General features: G+C 39.4%; 1 protein-coding gene across 13 annotated transcripts in view; it reads right to left on the bottom strand.

Moving 5' to 3' along the window:
* Positions 1-11,242: 11,242 nt before the first annotated feature.
* Cd44 (CD44 molecule (IN blood group)) overlaps positions 11,243-17,114 on the bottom strand; it is an 83,427-nt gene continuing 77,555 nt past the window's right edge. For all 13 annotated transcript variants that reach the window (XM_074044406.1, XM_020184499.2, XM_074044413.1 and 10 more), the window contains one exon: positions 11,243-14,105. In XM_074044406.1, the coding sequence (XP_073900507.1) occupies positions 13,901-14,105 (205 nt within the window). In that variant the 3' untranslated portion in view covers positions 11,243-13,900. The remainder of the gene's footprint in view (positions 14,106-17,114) is intronic.

Genomic DNA, 17,114 nt, shown 5'->3' with positions numbered 1-17,114 from the left:
AGCTTGTGCCTTTTTACAGATGATGAAACTGAAACTTTAACTTAAATGAAGAATAGGTGATTCAGTGACAAACCAATGCTAAATCCTGGTCTTTTCTTTTAGCTATGAGCCATGGAATGTTCATGTAGCCTTACTTTCCTTCTCTGAGGAATGGAGACAATCATGCCTTTGGTAGAGGGTATTTAATGAGAGAACACTTGTAAAGTAGTTAGCACACATCAAGGGTTCAATCAATGATAGCTATCATCATCCTCATCACGATCATTATCACCTTAATGTTAGCAGTCACATCTTAGAGACTATGCTGGAAGGAAGTATGTCTCTTTTCTCCCAGTTTGACCTTTTCCCCAACTATATCACATAGACAACACAGTGTAATCCTCATCTCAACTGCCTTCCTAAAAATCTCATGTTGGTTGACAGGTCCTGGCCTTTCCTGACCTGGCAAGGGATGATGCACCCTTTGCCCTAGAGAAGTTTTTTGGACATTATGAGGTATGTTATCTGATGTTCCAGATGCCTTCTGTTGCTTGCCAAGACTCCGATGTTGGCATTGAGAGAAGGCACTGGATTTCTTCAGGGAAAAGAAGTAAGTCTCTGCCTGGCCAAAGTGGCTTTTGACTGGGATGGAAACTTGAGCATCCCATCCTTCCAATGGAAACATGATATCCAGAAAGGAAACAATTATTTCTTCACTTCGGAAGTCCCTCAGGGAGTCCCCAACTTACAACGTTGCATACTAGTAGAGACAAATGTCATGAGAAAGGCCATTTCTAAGGAATGCGCCCAACCCAACAGGACCCTTCAGAAGTCCCTTAGTTTCCCAGCAGCTTCCCTTCCCATCACCCCTTTCTTCTTTGCCCAGTCTTCATTCACAAGTGCTATTTGCTTTCTCTTCTAATAGCTCCAAGAGCAGAACTTGCAAGAAACTTTGGGAGCTTTTGGTTGGGGAAGTTCATCCACTGCTATGCAAGCATCACCTCAAAACTTGTCCCTATGTGGTTCTCAACAACTTTAGGGCACTGTCACAATCTTAAGCATCTGATCTTAAAGCCATATTTTAAGTGAAAGAATATTCTGGATGCCACATCAGTTCATGTGAAGGTTTCAATAATAAATCTTCCACTTGATTGATTTAGACTTTGAGGCTGAGTTGGCTTTTATTGTATAAGTCACCTCTCTCTTTTACCTTGCATTATTTAGGGTGGAAAAGCAGTTCCCTATTCCAACTCTTCAAGTGTTTACATTTCTAGAAACCCCTTTCCCTCTAGCAGGTAATAGAAAACTGTGAGATGGCAACTGTGTCATTAGTCACAGTCACAGTCTCTGAGTAATTAACATGACAAATGTGACCTGGGATCTGAGATGAGTATGTAGCATGGATAAGAAATGAACTTTTTCCATTTAGGTCACTGAGAGTTTGCTGTTTTATGTGGTATAAAAAAATGACCTGGTCCAGGGGGTGAATTATCTCCTGTTCTGGTTTCAGCTTAGATGTCCCCTCTCTGGGGTAGTTTTATTTGGAAACAAAATAAAATATTTCTTGTGTGCCAGTAGCAAATGATGTCTATGAAAACGATAGATGTTTAACTGTTCTGAAGAAAGGGAAACTCACTCACTAAAGACTCCTTTCCAAGCTATGGAGGGGAGGGAAAAGGAGGGAAGATAAGGCAGTCCCTGCCGATACAGTGTGGTCTTCTAGTTGTCTTCTGAAGATTGAGACTAAAGAATTTCAGGATCACACATACATGAATATTTTTTCCATACCAATTTCAAGTTAAAAGTGAGATTTTTAACAGATACGTTATTGAAAACTAAAATGATGTACTTTTTGGTTTAAAAAAAATTATCAAAAAAAAAAAAGATGTTGCACCTTTATTTCTACCCTGATAGGATGAATTTGGCTAGTCTCTGAAGAACTGGATATATTCTTTTTCCAAGTGGGGTTTTTCTGCGGGAGAAATGCCTAGTAGAGAAGATAAAGAAGGCCCTTGTTCAACATTTATTGAGATTATATTATGTGTCAAGCACTGACCTATACATATCTTTTTTATATTAATTAGTTGAATCATCACAACAACTCAGTGGTATAGGTACCTTCATTAATTCTATTCAGCAGGTGAAGAAATTGAAGCCTAAAATGTTAAGTAAGATGTCCTCAGGCATAATTTCCAGTAAATAAGTTAGTGGTCAGGAGAGAAAAGATGCCCATCTTCTCTTTTATCTTGGTTAATTGGAGTCTGGAGCAGACTAATTTTTCCATAATGCAGCTACCACAACTTCCACATATCAGCTCTGCCATTGGACACAGCCACCATGTTGCTACACTGTGACTCTCTCTTTCCTTTTCACTTGTCTGCGTGTCATTTACTCAGGATTCGAAGTCCTGGACAAAAGTATCCTTTGTGTTCTTGATCTCTGCCCTCTTGGTGACTCCAAGGTATGAGCATTCTGCTGGGACATGTGCCTATCTTTTCAGAGTCACTCATCTCATCCTACTCATACCTTAGGTTATAGCTTCTTACATCAGCTAAGGAAGGAATTTCTCTGTCATGTACTTTCTGTCTTCCAAAATATGTTGAAATCTTTTTCAACTAAAATGCTTTCTTTCAATTGCATTGTTTATGATCTACACTTTTTAAAATAACATTATCATTACTTCAGTTCCTTTTAGGAAGGAAAATACATAAGTGTATTCAATCTGTGGACTTGGATTGAAATTTTGAGATGGATCATCCATTCTCAAATAGGAAGCATACTTCTTCCCAATAAGCCGAGCCAAGCCAACAGTCAGCTGCGTCCAATACCTCCTCTCCCTAGAAGAAGCATGTATATGCCATTGTTCCACTGGCTAGGTCCATCTTGGAGATATCCTGCTAGTTGCTTACCAACTGGGCTGGGGAATACATTTCCAGCTTAGTCCTTATTTAATTGTACCCCATTAAAATGCCCTAGAAGAACCCCAGAAACACAACCATTCAAATTAAGTTCTCCCTTTTTTGTTATGCAGGATGTCTGTTGATATCATTCATCTCTGCATTTATCCAACCTTCATGATTCAGCATCAATGTGCCACACTCTCTTAGGTGCAGAGATAGTATCAGGAACATGATCTTATTATGAGGGTGATATACTCAGCTACCAAATAATTTAAGGCCTTGTGTAATAGTAGCAAGTGAGGAATGGGGAAAGGGGACTCGGTTTCCTTCCCCCCATGCCATACAAACTTGGTGTGTGTGTACACATGTTGCAGAATATTCCACCCAACAGCTATGGAAATATACATTTCTTCTCATCAGTTCATGGAACTTTCTCCAAAACAGATCACATTTTTGGTCAAGAAACAAGTCTTAACATTTTAGAAGTGAAATAATATCTTGTATCTTATCCAATAATAATGGAATAAATTTAGCAATCAATAGCAAGAGAAACTATACAAACACATGGCAACTGAACAATACACTTTTAAATGATCAGTGGATCTTTGAAGAAATCAAGGAAGAAAGTTAAAAATTCCTAGGAAAACACAGTTTACCAGAGCCTGTGAGATATAGAAAAGGGAGTTTTAAGAAGGAAATTTGTAGTTATGAGGGCCCACATTGAAAAATCAGAGAGCTCTCAAATAAATAACTTAAGGATGTACTTCAAGGTTTTAGAAAAACAAGAGCAAGACAAGACCCAAATTAGTAGGTGGAAAAAATATGGTGCTCAGGATGCAGAGTTCAGTCCTATACTACAAATGCTTTGATTTATTTTTTTCCACAACGGTGCTCAATTCCCACTAAAGATATGCTGCCTTTCAATAAATCCATAACTTTCACTTTATCACTTAAATTAAGCACATTACTTTTACCTTGCTTTTGGGGCACCATTTGCTTTGGGTGAGGCAGATTTTCATAAAGTTAAGGACAGGGAAACACTTAGCATGGATCACACATTAATTTAAACACAGGACCAATCAAGAGCTTCTCCACATCAACTGAGTCTCACAGTGAGTGCATGGAACTGAAAAAAATTATTTTTGAAATCTAGATTTTAAAAAAGACATGAATTTACCTTTGTAAATGCTACAATGTACCCTCATCCAGCACAACAATTAAAAAAATCATCAATAAATTTGAAAAATAAAAGACATGGAAGTAGAAGGGAGACTATTTATTTGGGAAGGGGAAGGGGACAAGTGAGAAGGGGACGAGAGAAGTAAGGGGGTAAGTATGCTCAAAATATAATGTATACATGTATGAAAAATGTAATAATGAAGCCCATTATTTTCTATAGTTAATAAATACTAATAAAATGGAATGGGGTAAAAATAAAGTATAATCATTTGTGCAATTTGTTAACAAGCTAAGAGGATACTTTTTCGAACAGACAACACTTTCAACATAAAGTCTCTGAGAATAGAGAATTTCATAGGGAACAGATATTTGGCTATTTCCATTTACTATTCTATGAAAATGAAGTAGGCCACTGCTTTAGTATTTTTGTTTTTTTAAGGAATAACGAAAGATGTCAATCTCTTTTGTTGGGTAGTTCTTTATTTTTAAAGCAAATCCATTAAGCTGAAAGAATAATTTCAAATGAAAATTGAGAACCAAAGATGACATGGTATTGATCTTTTCCTCAAATACCAAACAAACAAGTAATTTGTGATATACTTTCAATCAACCTGTTTGTATACTAGGCAAATCCTGCCTTAGAATCATTTTGACCTGTTTTGATGATTCAAAACTTGTTGAAAAGCTTATCAATGTTGATACCAGCCCTCTTTATGAGCTGTATGAAAACTAGTATGTTCAGGTAGAAGCAGTGTGGTACAGGAGTTAAGGAAACATGTTTTGGTCCTGGGCTGTTCATGGGGCAGCTCTGCCACATACTACTGGAGTGACCAGGCTTCCTGAGTCTTGCTTTCCTCATAGGTAGAATGAATATAATACATAACCTTAACTCACAACATTGTACAGTATCTCATTTCAGTCCTCTTATTTTAGCATGCTCTTATTATGCTCTATGTTAGGGAACATCTGAGATCTTTAAGATATTGGCTTGTTTAGATTCGATAACACTGTAAGCCACATTCTATTATCTACATCTATTTACCCAAGAGAGGTTGAATAACTTAATTGAGTAATACATATGTTTAAGACAGTGCCTGGTAGATAGTAATTGCCCTGTATCAGCTGTATCAATTCTCTCCTATACATCCCTCTGTCATAGCAGGTACTTGGCTGCAACTATTTGTGTCTTTCAGACAAGGATGTATAGTAAAACATGTATCACAGTGCCTGTAATATAGTAGATATTTGAAAAAATGATGGTTAAATTGCAACTTGTTATTATTTCCTTCATGATTTCTGAATCCTTTGCAAAACACAAGACATTGAATAAAACAGAAAACACGGGTTATCAATCATATCGGTATCCCTTTTCCCACCCAAACAACCATGGTTTCAGTCCTACTGCACACTAGGTCTTTAGTGCAAGGATCTCCACCTTTACCTTTTTCTTTCTGCCTTTGAAACTTCAAGCAAGAAGGACTCAACTTCCTTATAGACCAAGGGGAGGTTCTAAGGCATCCACTAGGGGGTGCATCATGAGCAGCCAGATAAAGGCAACAGGGTCATTGAAAATAGCAGAGAAAATAGAAAGATGGTTGAAAATCAGTTTCTGGAAAGGATGTGAACCTGGATGAGAAAATTCCCATAGATCTCAATCTTGGATTGCCAGATGAACAAAGCAGACTTTTCTTAGTTAGATTTTACACAACTCTCTACGTTCTGTGCAAGGGGAAGTGATACAAAACACAGGATCTAGGATTCCCTGCCTATGAAGTGAGATCCCAGCATGGTGCTGCACTGAGAGAAGCCCAGCATTGCTGATGACTGCAATTCAGACCAGACTTTGATTTTCTGAGCTACAGCGCTCTAAAGACCAGTGAAAGTGGCTTCAGAAGGTAAAGAAGCCAACGTGGCCAATCCATTCTGGCCTGAAGATGCAGCTGACAAATTCCACTGAGAAACAGAAGAGATTCTATCCCATTGAGACTCTTTTGATACTACGTTCTATTACGAGTTTTACATCTGTTGTGAGCCTTAATAAATAACTGCTAATTTTAATTCCTTCAAAACAATTCTTTCTTAGAATCTTGTTCTTCTTAGCATTCTTCTATTTTTATCCTCTGACAGCTTTTGCTGACATTTCTTTCTTCAGTTCTTAATGAGATTTAAAGACTCCTGGGAGGAGAAGAAAATAAAAAGCAACACTCTTACTGAACTCTAGTAACCCAACCTGAAGTTTGAATTGCCCTTAAGCATTTATTGTTGAAAACCTGTCTCTCCACTTCTGCATGGATGAGTTGCCAAGTTGTCTGCCTAGGATCTTCAGAGATAGGCCCCTGGAATTTCAAGCCCATTTTCTCTCTCTCTCTCCCCATGGCAAGCCACCCTGAAGCTTGGTTATGGCAAGGCCTTTGTGTAATAAGATGTTGACAATAACAAACTTGCATATTTCACCATTCTCCAGAAAACAGAAAGGGGAACACCTCTGTTTATTTATGATAGCTATCTGAATCTCAGGGTGTTAGAGAGTAGGTTTTTGAGGACCCCGAATCTTACAAGGGTTTGGAAGAAGCTCAGAAATTCTTGGAACACATTTGACTCCCTCCCAATCATGATTCATATTCTTTCTAGGTTCCTACTATATGTTCCTACCAAAAAGTGGTGAAGATGAATAAGGTAGGGAAACAACCTGAATATTTTTACTAAATTTCATCATTTTATTTCATTTAATCCCCCAGCAGTCATTGGGGTAGAAATTATTATCCTCATTTTACAAATGAGGAAACTAAGGCATATTTAACAGCCATTAATTATGTAAATGACAGGGGCTAGATTTGAAAGGAGACTTTAATTTTAAAGACCATTTTAAAACTAAGCTTTAGCTACCTTTCCTGGGGTTCTTGTCATTTCTTTAGGGAGTAAGGAAGGTGGAAGTGGTTTGGATGAGACTTCCGGAAAACACTAGTCACTGTGTAATGAGCTAAGCAGTCTGGAAGCCTGGGATTGAGGGGGCGGGTTATGGGGAGCCCTAACAAGCACACTACTGGTGTTGAAGACCAGATGTCAGCACAAACAAGGAATGGTGCTTGAGGCTAGGGTGCTCGGCCAGGCTTCCTTCTCCCTTGACCCTTTGCCTGGTAAGATTTATACATCCACATGAACTGATCTTCCCCTTCCAGTAAATACAGCATCTATGAGGTTGTTTATGGATTCCTAAATTAATTCCTTTGCCAAAATGGCCTTAATGGTATGTTTGCCTTCACCTACTCTGTCATCCCCAAACATTTCTATGGCTTCCAGAAGTCTCCTTTGTCCCCACCAGGCACAGAGAGCTCTGGAATATTGGCTTCCTTTGAGGCATTTGGAGATGATCTCTTAATGACAACAAATTCAACTTAGCAAAATTCTGATAATATAAACCATTTGAAGTCCAAGACTTTCGACAGAATGGCTCCATCCATGCTTTACCTGCCACTTTCTACTTGCAAGGTTTAAGAACCATTTCTCTGAACCTCTAGATGACTAATCCATTAAAAATGGGGTAAGAATTTCTTATTCATTGGTTATAGGGAGAATTCAGGCATAGGTATGGGCAGTGATCTATAAGTGATTGTAGGACATAGTGACTTTTGAGGCTATGGCTAAGCTGAGACTCAGCTTATGTTGAGTTGTGCATTGAAGATATAGCCACATAGTGCTCTTTATGAGGGCTACTATCTAGTGGAAAAGACACAGAGTAAGGACTCTATCAGCTACATGTGGACAAGGCAAAGAGGTGCTATGAAGAACAGGAAAGGTGCTCAGGCTGGGTAGATGTGGGGTCAGGCAGTTTCCTGGAGGGTATCCATCGAAATCATGGGTGGATGCTCAAAATTAACCAGTTTTGGTTAATGTGCAACCACAACTTGGATGGCCAAGATTACATCAAAGGATGCCAGTTTGTTTTGTGGCCTCCTTGTTCCCGAGTCTTGCCTTAAAAACAAAAGCCTTTCTGTTAAAATGAAAGGGCGTCCCTCACAAGATGTCTTGGACTCTGAAATCATCTGATTCCAGTCACCCTAAGTTAATATCAACACACAATGGAAAGCTGGCTAGAGTTCAAGAAATTGGATGGTGAAGGGGAAAGTTAAATACCTACCGTGCATATGTAGGAGATGGCTGGTAAGAATTAATGTTTTCGAAGATCTAATACAAACTAGACACAGCTATGTACTTATTACATCACTTAATTCTCATAGCAGCCCTATGACAGTTTTACTGTCCCTCTTTTACGGATAAGAAAACTAAGACTCAAAGTATTTAAGACATATCAGCAGGTTGCATAGTTAAGTACATGGTAGAATGGGTGTTAAACCCAAATTGTGTTTCTGATTCCAAAGCTCATGCTGTTCCTACTCTACTAGGCAATCTCCCAAACACATATTTGCATATTGCTCTGCTCCTTCCTTTTCTGGTAAGCACAGCACTTATGAAGTTGTTAATGGAGAGCCATTAACAACTATTGCCCACACTGCCCAAATGGTGAGTGTATCTTAAACATAAATATAAGAGGTACTCTTAAGACACAAGAACCTTGTAACATTAGTGTCATAAGAACCCTGATAATTGGCCTCCTTGTAGCTTCAATCTTTGAAAGGTGGTTTTGCTCCCACTTCCCAGTGGAGCAATTTCCCTGGAGGAAAGAATCCATTTCCCTTTCTCTAAATCTGGGCTTCTCTTGGACTGGCTTTGGCCAATAAAATATGAGGAATAACTGAGAACTAGTTCTGAGCTTAGGTTTCCAGAAGTTGTGTGAGCATCAGCATCCCTTGGATCCCTGCCAGATATAGACAAACAAACTGGAAGCATGTGAGAAACATATGGAAACAAGATCCAGGCATCCAAGATGAAGCCATTGTAGATCAGGCGACTTCTAGGTGATCAGTTTGATTAATGTATCAATCAGCAACTGGTCCAACTCCAAAGTAAATTTCTTTTTTAGTGAGGTTAATAAAGGAAAACTTTAATTATTAATCAGTTCTCCAATTTGGACTGATTGTTCCCTAGACCTATTAGACAGTTGTCTTCTTGGGATCTCCCTTTAACATTTTAGGAATTTCCTTTAATCTGTTTTCTGAAACCCATGTCTTCCCCTTTCTTGGTAACTCCTTATTTTGGTGCAGTACAAAATAAGAGAGTTGTCTGAAAATGGGCAAATGGTCTTGGAGACTATGCATATCTGAAATGTCTGCATGCTATCCTTATCCTTAATTTGTGGTTTAACTGAATTAGAGTTCTAGGTTGGAACCAATCCCCTCACATTTTTTAAGGCATTGTTTCATGGCCTTCTCTCTTCCAATGTGACTGTTGAGAAGGCCCATTATATTCTGATTCTCTCTCTTTTTTTTTTTTAAATAGAATCTCACTATTACAGCCTAGGGCTAGCCTCAAACTCATGATCATTTTCCTGCTTCTGCCTCCCGAGTGCTGAGGTTGTAGATATGTACAACTACACCTACTCCGCATTCTGATTCTTGATCAGATATGACGCCCATTTGTTTTTCCTTTCTAGAAACTTAGAGGATCATCTCTTTGCTCCCAGTGTTATGAATTTTTAAGACAATGTGACCTTGTGTAGTTCTGCTCTTGTTTATCCTACTGAGCACTTTCTTGGTCCTAGTCAACATAGTCATTTTCTTAAAATCTGGGAAATTTTCTTCATTTATTTCTTGAATGATTTCTTCCTTTCCATTTTCTCTATATCTCCTATTATTTGCTTGTTAGATTTCCTGGAATAGGTCTCGATCTTTCTAATGTGTTTCTTTTTGCTCCCATTTCTTTGTAGTTGCTGTTTTACAGGGGCATTTCTTCAACTTTACCTGACAAACCTTCTGTTGAGTTTATTTTACGAACTACTTTCATGTTTAAACTTTAAAAAGCTCTATTTTAAGGTATTCTCTGGATGGTCCTTCTTTTGTGCATTGTGTTCTTGCTTTATATACTATCTCACCTTGCTGAGGCTAATAAAGGCTCTTTTTTTTTTAAGTGTCTTCTCCATAAATTATTTCTATCTCTTACAAGTTGCTTTTTCTCATTTGCTTTAGTTCCTGTCATTGATATTGAGTAACTTCTGCAAGTGCCTGGGGCCCCAAGCTCTCACTCTGTAGAGTGAACAACAGAGAGCCATCAAGAGTCCTGTGTGCCTGGTGGGGCTTAAAATCTGATCTTCACTGTAAATTCGTTGTCCATTTCCTTGGGGCATACCATGATAATATCTTTAGGGTTTTTTTCTCAGGCCTTTAAAATCCCCCAAAAGACTGAACTTGTGCCTGATGGGCCCAGGCCTGGATGCCAGCATTCTGGGACCCAAGTTGAGGGAGAAGGCCAGGGAGCCTCAACATTTCCTTATTTATGGTCTCATTCTTTTAGGCACAGAATTTCTAATGTCAACTGTGTGTATCTTGTTGCCCTTGAGCCAGAGACTCTCTATTTTGCCCTCTCTAGGGAATATACTTCTCATATTCTGTGGGGACCAGGAAGGGACAGTACTTGGCTACATGGAGTGGGGAAGGAACCTGAGGTGCTGAATACTTCCTAAACAGACTTTAAACCTCCTTTCCTCATCCTAGCTCTGCCTCAATTCCTGAGCCTTTGAGAGATTCTGACACATAAATTTGATCGTTTCTCAACTTCTCCATTCCTGGTTTAGGGTTTAACTCTTCCAACTGTTCTCAATTGGTGACCAATTAACCATCATATTTCAGCTTCGATTTTTTTTTTTGTTACTGTTGTCTCTTGTTCAGGTCTCTTCAACCCAATTGATTTATTCCTTCTGAGAACATCTCTTCATTTTCTTTTTGGGGGCCTGCATGAGGGAATGGAGGTGACTACCTTCACTACCTTCTCTTTAACTGGGGGTCCAGGAGAGTTCTGGGCTTTTAAGGTGTTAACACATCATAGTAGCTCACTTAGTTTATGTGAGACACCATGGACCACACACCTCCTATGGAAAAATTGAACTTTTTCTGAAACAAGATCTTTAAGCGAAAGAAACCCATGTAGTTCTTCCTTTTAGAGAAAATGAGTATGAGGCTCCAGCTACCTCCGAAACCTTCAACAGCGTGCTTTGATAGTATCCTGACATCCAGCTACTCGTCATTCCGCCCTTACCACCTCCAAGCCCCCATAAAGTAGAGACTCCTGAGTCCATTTCCTTCAGACTTTTAATGTTAGTCTTTTAATATTTTCCAATAAGTGATTTCAACTGGGCAATATACAAATCATGCTTTCTTCATTATTATTGGTCCCTTAATAAATACACAAAAACCAAAGGGGGGCGGTTCTGAAAATTCAAAGTAGCCATAGCAATGGTCATTATACATACATGAACAATTGACTATTCTTTGAAAAGCCAACACAGAGTACTTAGAAAAAATATGACATAAAAGTGAATGGACTTTGCTATTCTTGTTCTTGGCACCATATAAAACTTTCTGAAAGGTTCTGCTGGAAACATCCATTTCATCGGCGTAGAATCTATAAAATATCTTTGAAGGTGACTTTTACCTTATATGATTTTTAACACAGAGCTAATTTAAGGAAAGCCCTCAAGATACACGTAAGATTTGCATTTTCTGGGAAAATGACATGTTAAGCTCTTGGGTTGCTTTGAAAAATAATTAGATGCCTACCTATAACTTTTATAAGTATGACGCAGTTTAATAACTTAGCCTAGGTCATCTGGCAAGTCACTGGTAAGACCTGACACATAATCAAATTGTTGAACATAATCTCCTACCCCAAGCTAATTTTTGGGGCTGTCAAGAATGGTGGGAAATCACCCATAGCTGTGAGACTTTCATGACTGTCCATGTGCCCCAAAGAATGAATCTAGGGGGTCAGGTAGAGCCTGATATAGCCCTCTTGGACTTGGTCTCTCAGGTTAAGACCTTAGAAGGATTATTTCAAATACCGATGGCAAAAACAACAGAGTACCTGACATTCATCTTCTTTCAACTTGTAAAGAAAAAGAAAAACTAGGCAGCTGAATATGGAACTGACCATTAGCATTCACAGAAAAAGAAAGGATTTTTAAAGATCATGGCAGGTGTGGAGAGGTGGGCAGTAGAGGGAGAGAGGACATATGGTGGTTAAGAAGAGCAGAGGTTGAGGAGTGTGGAACATTTTGTATCTCCTTAAAGGAGAGAGCCTTCAGATCTACCTAGACCTAAATTAGGTGGGAGAGCTTTTCTTCTTTCTGTTTTTTTTTCAATCTGAGAAATATTAATCACATTAGTTTAAGCAACAAATGACTTTTCTGGAAGCCTAAGAAAGGAGGTCTCATTTTATAAGAATCCTTATTTTATAGAACCTAGCTCTTCTCTTCTAAGTAGCCTGTAGAAGTTCCAGGACCAATAGAACATCCTGACTAATGAATAGGTGCCACCAACGGCTTGCCAAGTGGGGAAAAGTATGAGGTCAGAGGATAAAACCATTATTCTCTTGTTTAGCCACAAAGGTGCTTATTTGGTGATAGATTACAAGAGTGGGAAGTCCTGTAACCTCAGGACTCATGTAACTCAGACAACTCATTATGAGTAGCAACTATACTGAAGCAGACAACTAGCCTGGTAAAGTGGAAACGGGATCCGCACTGCATCCCCCTCACTAACCTGTGCCAATCGGTTGGTCACTGACTATATTCTTTCATTTCTTTTGGGTTCTCCAGACTATAAGATGTCAAAAGGCATTTCCACATCATGTTTGGAAATCATTAGCAGGGTTAATGTCTATGAAATGGAACCCACAAATGGTAGAGTTCATGCAATTTTAATGTGACTTTTCAAAGTCCTTCAGGAGACAGAAAGGTGGCCACTAAAACACAAAAGTAACTGAAGCTCTTCCATTCACAACAGGAGAATAGGAGAGAAACCCTTTGAGCAGTCTCAGAAATAAAATAGTGTGACCTTCCCTTACCTTTATGAGATTTGGCCAAATGAGCCTGAGTGGGGAACAGGGGCTCTGACATGAGTTTAAGGAGGCCCATTTTCAAATTATCTTGATGAGTTATGGAGACTAGACCTTGCTGGCTTAGAAACTGAAGGATTACAGCACAAAGGGTTACAATGGAAGATATACAGATGTTTATTTTGAATCGGGATACATCCTTTTATGCCTCTGACACAGTAACCTAAAAAAAAAAATCATATTTCTCAAAGGACCTCCAGGGCTTAATATTTCAAAAAACACAGATAAATAGCTTACTACAGATAAATAGCTTCACCCTTTGGGTGTCTCCTAGAAGCATTTGAAAAGTTCCAGGGGGGATCTTTGAAAGGGGGCGTGTAACCAACTCTGATCCCCCACCCCACTGGAAAGCAATGCCCAGGGATTGGACTGCTGGGGAGGCAATATGTACCCATTGAAATTTCCTCCCAGAAACCAATCCCTCATAGCTTTGGGGAATGTTCTAAGCTGGTGGCTGTTACCTGGGAGGTAGGATGTGGAGCAGGTTGGGGATCAGAAACATGTATTTATGGCATTTGTTAGAAGTCATCCATAGTGTAACCCAGGAGATGCAAGGCCTCTGGGTGGGAACTGGAACAGTTAAATTCTTGTGGATTATTCTTTGGGCCCTCAGTTCAGAAAGCAAGGCTGTTTATAGTAAATTGGACCTGCCTTTAAAAAACAAAACACACACACACACACACACACACAAAACCCAAAAGGAGTAGAAAATTTTATGCTAAAAAAAAGAGATCCCCAATAAAACAATCAGTAGCACATTGCATGTGAAGTGTCCCAGTTCCCTGTAATGGTTGTGTCTCCAACTGTGTTTTCTTTCCAAGAGGATGGCATAGATGTTACACCCCAATCTTCATGTCCACATTCTGCAGGTTCCGTGTCTCATCGGCTGTCATAAACTGGTCTGGGGTCTCTGATGACTCCTTGTTCACCAAATGCACCATTTCCTGAGACTTGCTGGCCTCTCCGTTGAGTCCACTTGGCTTTCTGTCCTCCACCGTCCCATTGCCATTGTTGATCACCAGCTTTTTCTTCTGCCCACACCTAGTAGTTTTTAAACACATCATATGAGAAAGGATACAGTGACTCAATCATCATCATCAGGATCATCACTGTGTTGTCAATGTGATAATCACTATGATTTATGAGGTTCTTAAAATGTGCCAAGCATTTTAAGTTGGGTACCTTCTCTACTTTCAAATCCTACTGACTCTTAACCACCAGCACTTCTCAAAGTGAAGTCCCAGGACCAGCAGCAAAAGCACCATCTAGGAACTTGTTAGAAATGCAGATTCTCAGCCTCATCCCAGACCTACTGAATCAGAAACTCTAGAGGTGGGGCACAGGATCTGAGGTTTAACAAGCCCTTAGCAGGCTTCTGATGCAGTCAAGTTTGAGAATCAGGGAGCACAACTGTGGGAATCCAATGCTATTGTTATCCCTGCCTTACAGGTGAAGAGACCTTGATTTTTTGGGGGGAGGGGTGTTCCTGAAAACTCAATAACTTTCCCAAGTTACTCAACAAGCAATAAAAGAGTCAGAATCTAAACCCTGGTCTGTGTGGACTCCCAAGCTCTAAATCTCTTTTCCCTAACAGTGCCCAGTGGAAATGTTTGCCTCTTAAAAGCACTTGAGCAGTTCCTGCATGCTGAGATAAACCATCAACATGATGACTGTAAATCATTCTGATCTGTGTATTCAAGAAAGTCCACACTACTTCCTCTCCCAGTCAACACTGTGTTGGCTTTGTCAGCATTATCACTGCAGGTACAGAAAAGAATAAAACAACATTGTTCTACAAGTATAAGGCCATATTGATCTTTCCCCAACATTGGTTAACTTTCATTTGGCTCTGGATATAGAAGGTTTAACAACATAAGACCTGCTATTCACTGCTACTTTAAGGTTTTCCAGTAACATTGCTTAAGATTCAAATGCAGAAGGTCTTTCATGGAAAAGCAGGACTTTGATCTTGTCCTTGAATATTGTGATAGTATTGCATCACCCCTCTCAGCCTGATGCAATGCTTCTTGTTTCCTACGACATGATCTCTGCTGCATATACAGCAGTTACATTATGCTTAATGGAAGCAAAGTCACACAACTTCACAACTACAAATGAGCAAAAGAGGGAAATGGACCAGCATTTATTAAACACTTCTTGAATTCCACACACTTTGTGCATAGTTTCCTATAATCCTTACAATTAGACATTTTACAGCAGTGGAAACCGAGGCCCAGAGAAATTTAATAGCTTGCTTGAAGTAAGTGTAAGAATAACAGTCAATATTCAAAATCTCAGGCTCTGCCTGTCTATTACTGCTGCCCACCATCTGAAGGTCTGGAAACAGTATGAAGTCGGAATTGTTCTCTGTGTCACTGGATATTTGAAGTCATGAAGATAAAGCCTCTATTATTTGTGATCATGGGCCATTTCATGTAGGACTGCCAAATCCATAAACTTTAATCTCTTCTTCAGAGAAATAGAAATTACACTGCCTCAACAGGAGGTAGATCCTGTATCCTCTGGCATAGGTTTGGGGAAAGGTGGGAGGAAGATGCCTTAATTGTGGAGCAAATTTTGAGGGCTAGGAACACAGGAGAAGTCCACATTGACAGCAGGGTGCATGGTCAAGAGCAGGGCCTTGGAAGGTTTGTCTCTGAGACCTTAAGGCTGCGTGACCTAGGGCAATTCACTTAACTTCTCTAAGCCTCTGTTTTTGTACTTGCAAAACCAGGTTATTAAGAATACCAGTCTCATGAGATACTGAAAAGCCCTTGAAACAGAGGTTGGAACTCAATAAATGAATCTGTTATTGATATTCTTTGTTGCTTTCATGAATAATGTGGGTTAGGGGAACTAAGTCCTTGGATATGGACTTAGAATAGTATCTAGAATGCAATAAGCATTGGAGTACTTGCTGGCTGCAACTGCTAACAAAATGAGAATCATAGGACCTTGACTTTACTGGTTTCTTCTGTCTGTCTCCACCTACCTTGTTCTATGTACCAGAAAAGGACTGAAAAGGCCAAAGGTAGAAAGCTGCTTATATTATTTCAAATTCTCAGGTTTACCTGTATTTTTTGGAGGAGAATTGCCCAATTAAAGTAATTCCTATTTGCCTACCCACTGGGTGGTTGAGAGGTGGAATGCAAGATTGTGTGAAAATGCTTTGTAAGCAGAAGCATATGTCAGTGCATGTACGAGGGGTGGGGACGGATGCTGTACTCTAAATGAAGCTTATTTTGAAAGTGGGTAATGCTGGACCTGTAGAATGAGGAGTATTGTGGTTGACCTTTAGGGTGCCTCATTTCCCATTGGATTTATGTCTCTGTTGTCTGCCTGACTTCTTTCAGGTGGGTAGGATGATGCTCATAAATAACTCAGTCTAATATTGAGTGCTGTAGGCATTAAGTACTTTTAAAAGAAAAGTTTCCATTTTTTTCATTTTTCTTAGCTATAGGAATGAACAAATATTAGAATTAATGGGGCTTCTGACATCATCCAGCTCAACTCCTTCATTTTGTAAGCTACACACTAAGCCCAAGCAGTGAAGGGCAGGGTCCAAAATCACACTTCTAGTTATGGCACCACTAGAATCACTACTTAGATTTTCTGATCCAGAGACCAGAGATCCTCACTGATCCATGCCCTACCTTTTTTCCTCTTCCCTTAACCTCAGGCATCAGATGAGCCTGATGTAAACCACACTGAGCACACAGTGTGGAAAGAACTAGACCAGGGCCTCTACAGGAGAGGGTGGACAGGTCATATGGGGTTGGAATCCAGATAACACAGTTTCATAGGATGGTGGGATTTATTTTAAAAGTCATAGGCAAGAAACTTAACCTATTTCCTGTCTCTTCTACCTCAAAATCCTTAAAGATATTTAGGGATTCATTTTGCAGTGTTTTAGAGTTGTGCCATCCAACATAGTAGCTAAATTAAATAGCCAACATGTGGCTACTTAAATTTAAACTAATATCAGTAGAATTAAAAAATCACTTCTTTAGTGGAATGAACCACACTTTGAGTGCTCTGGAACCTCAAGTG

The sequence above is a fragment of the Castor canadensis genome, chromosome 1 (genome assembly GCF_047511655.1).
Source record: "Castor canadensis chromosome 1, mCasCan1.hap1v2, whole genome shotgun sequence".
Lineage (NCBI taxonomy): Eukaryota > Metazoa > Chordata > Mammalia > Rodentia > Castoridae > Castor > Castor canadensis.
Note: the sequence above shows the minus strand (reverse complement) of the source record. Positions and strands in the feature narration are given on the sequence as shown.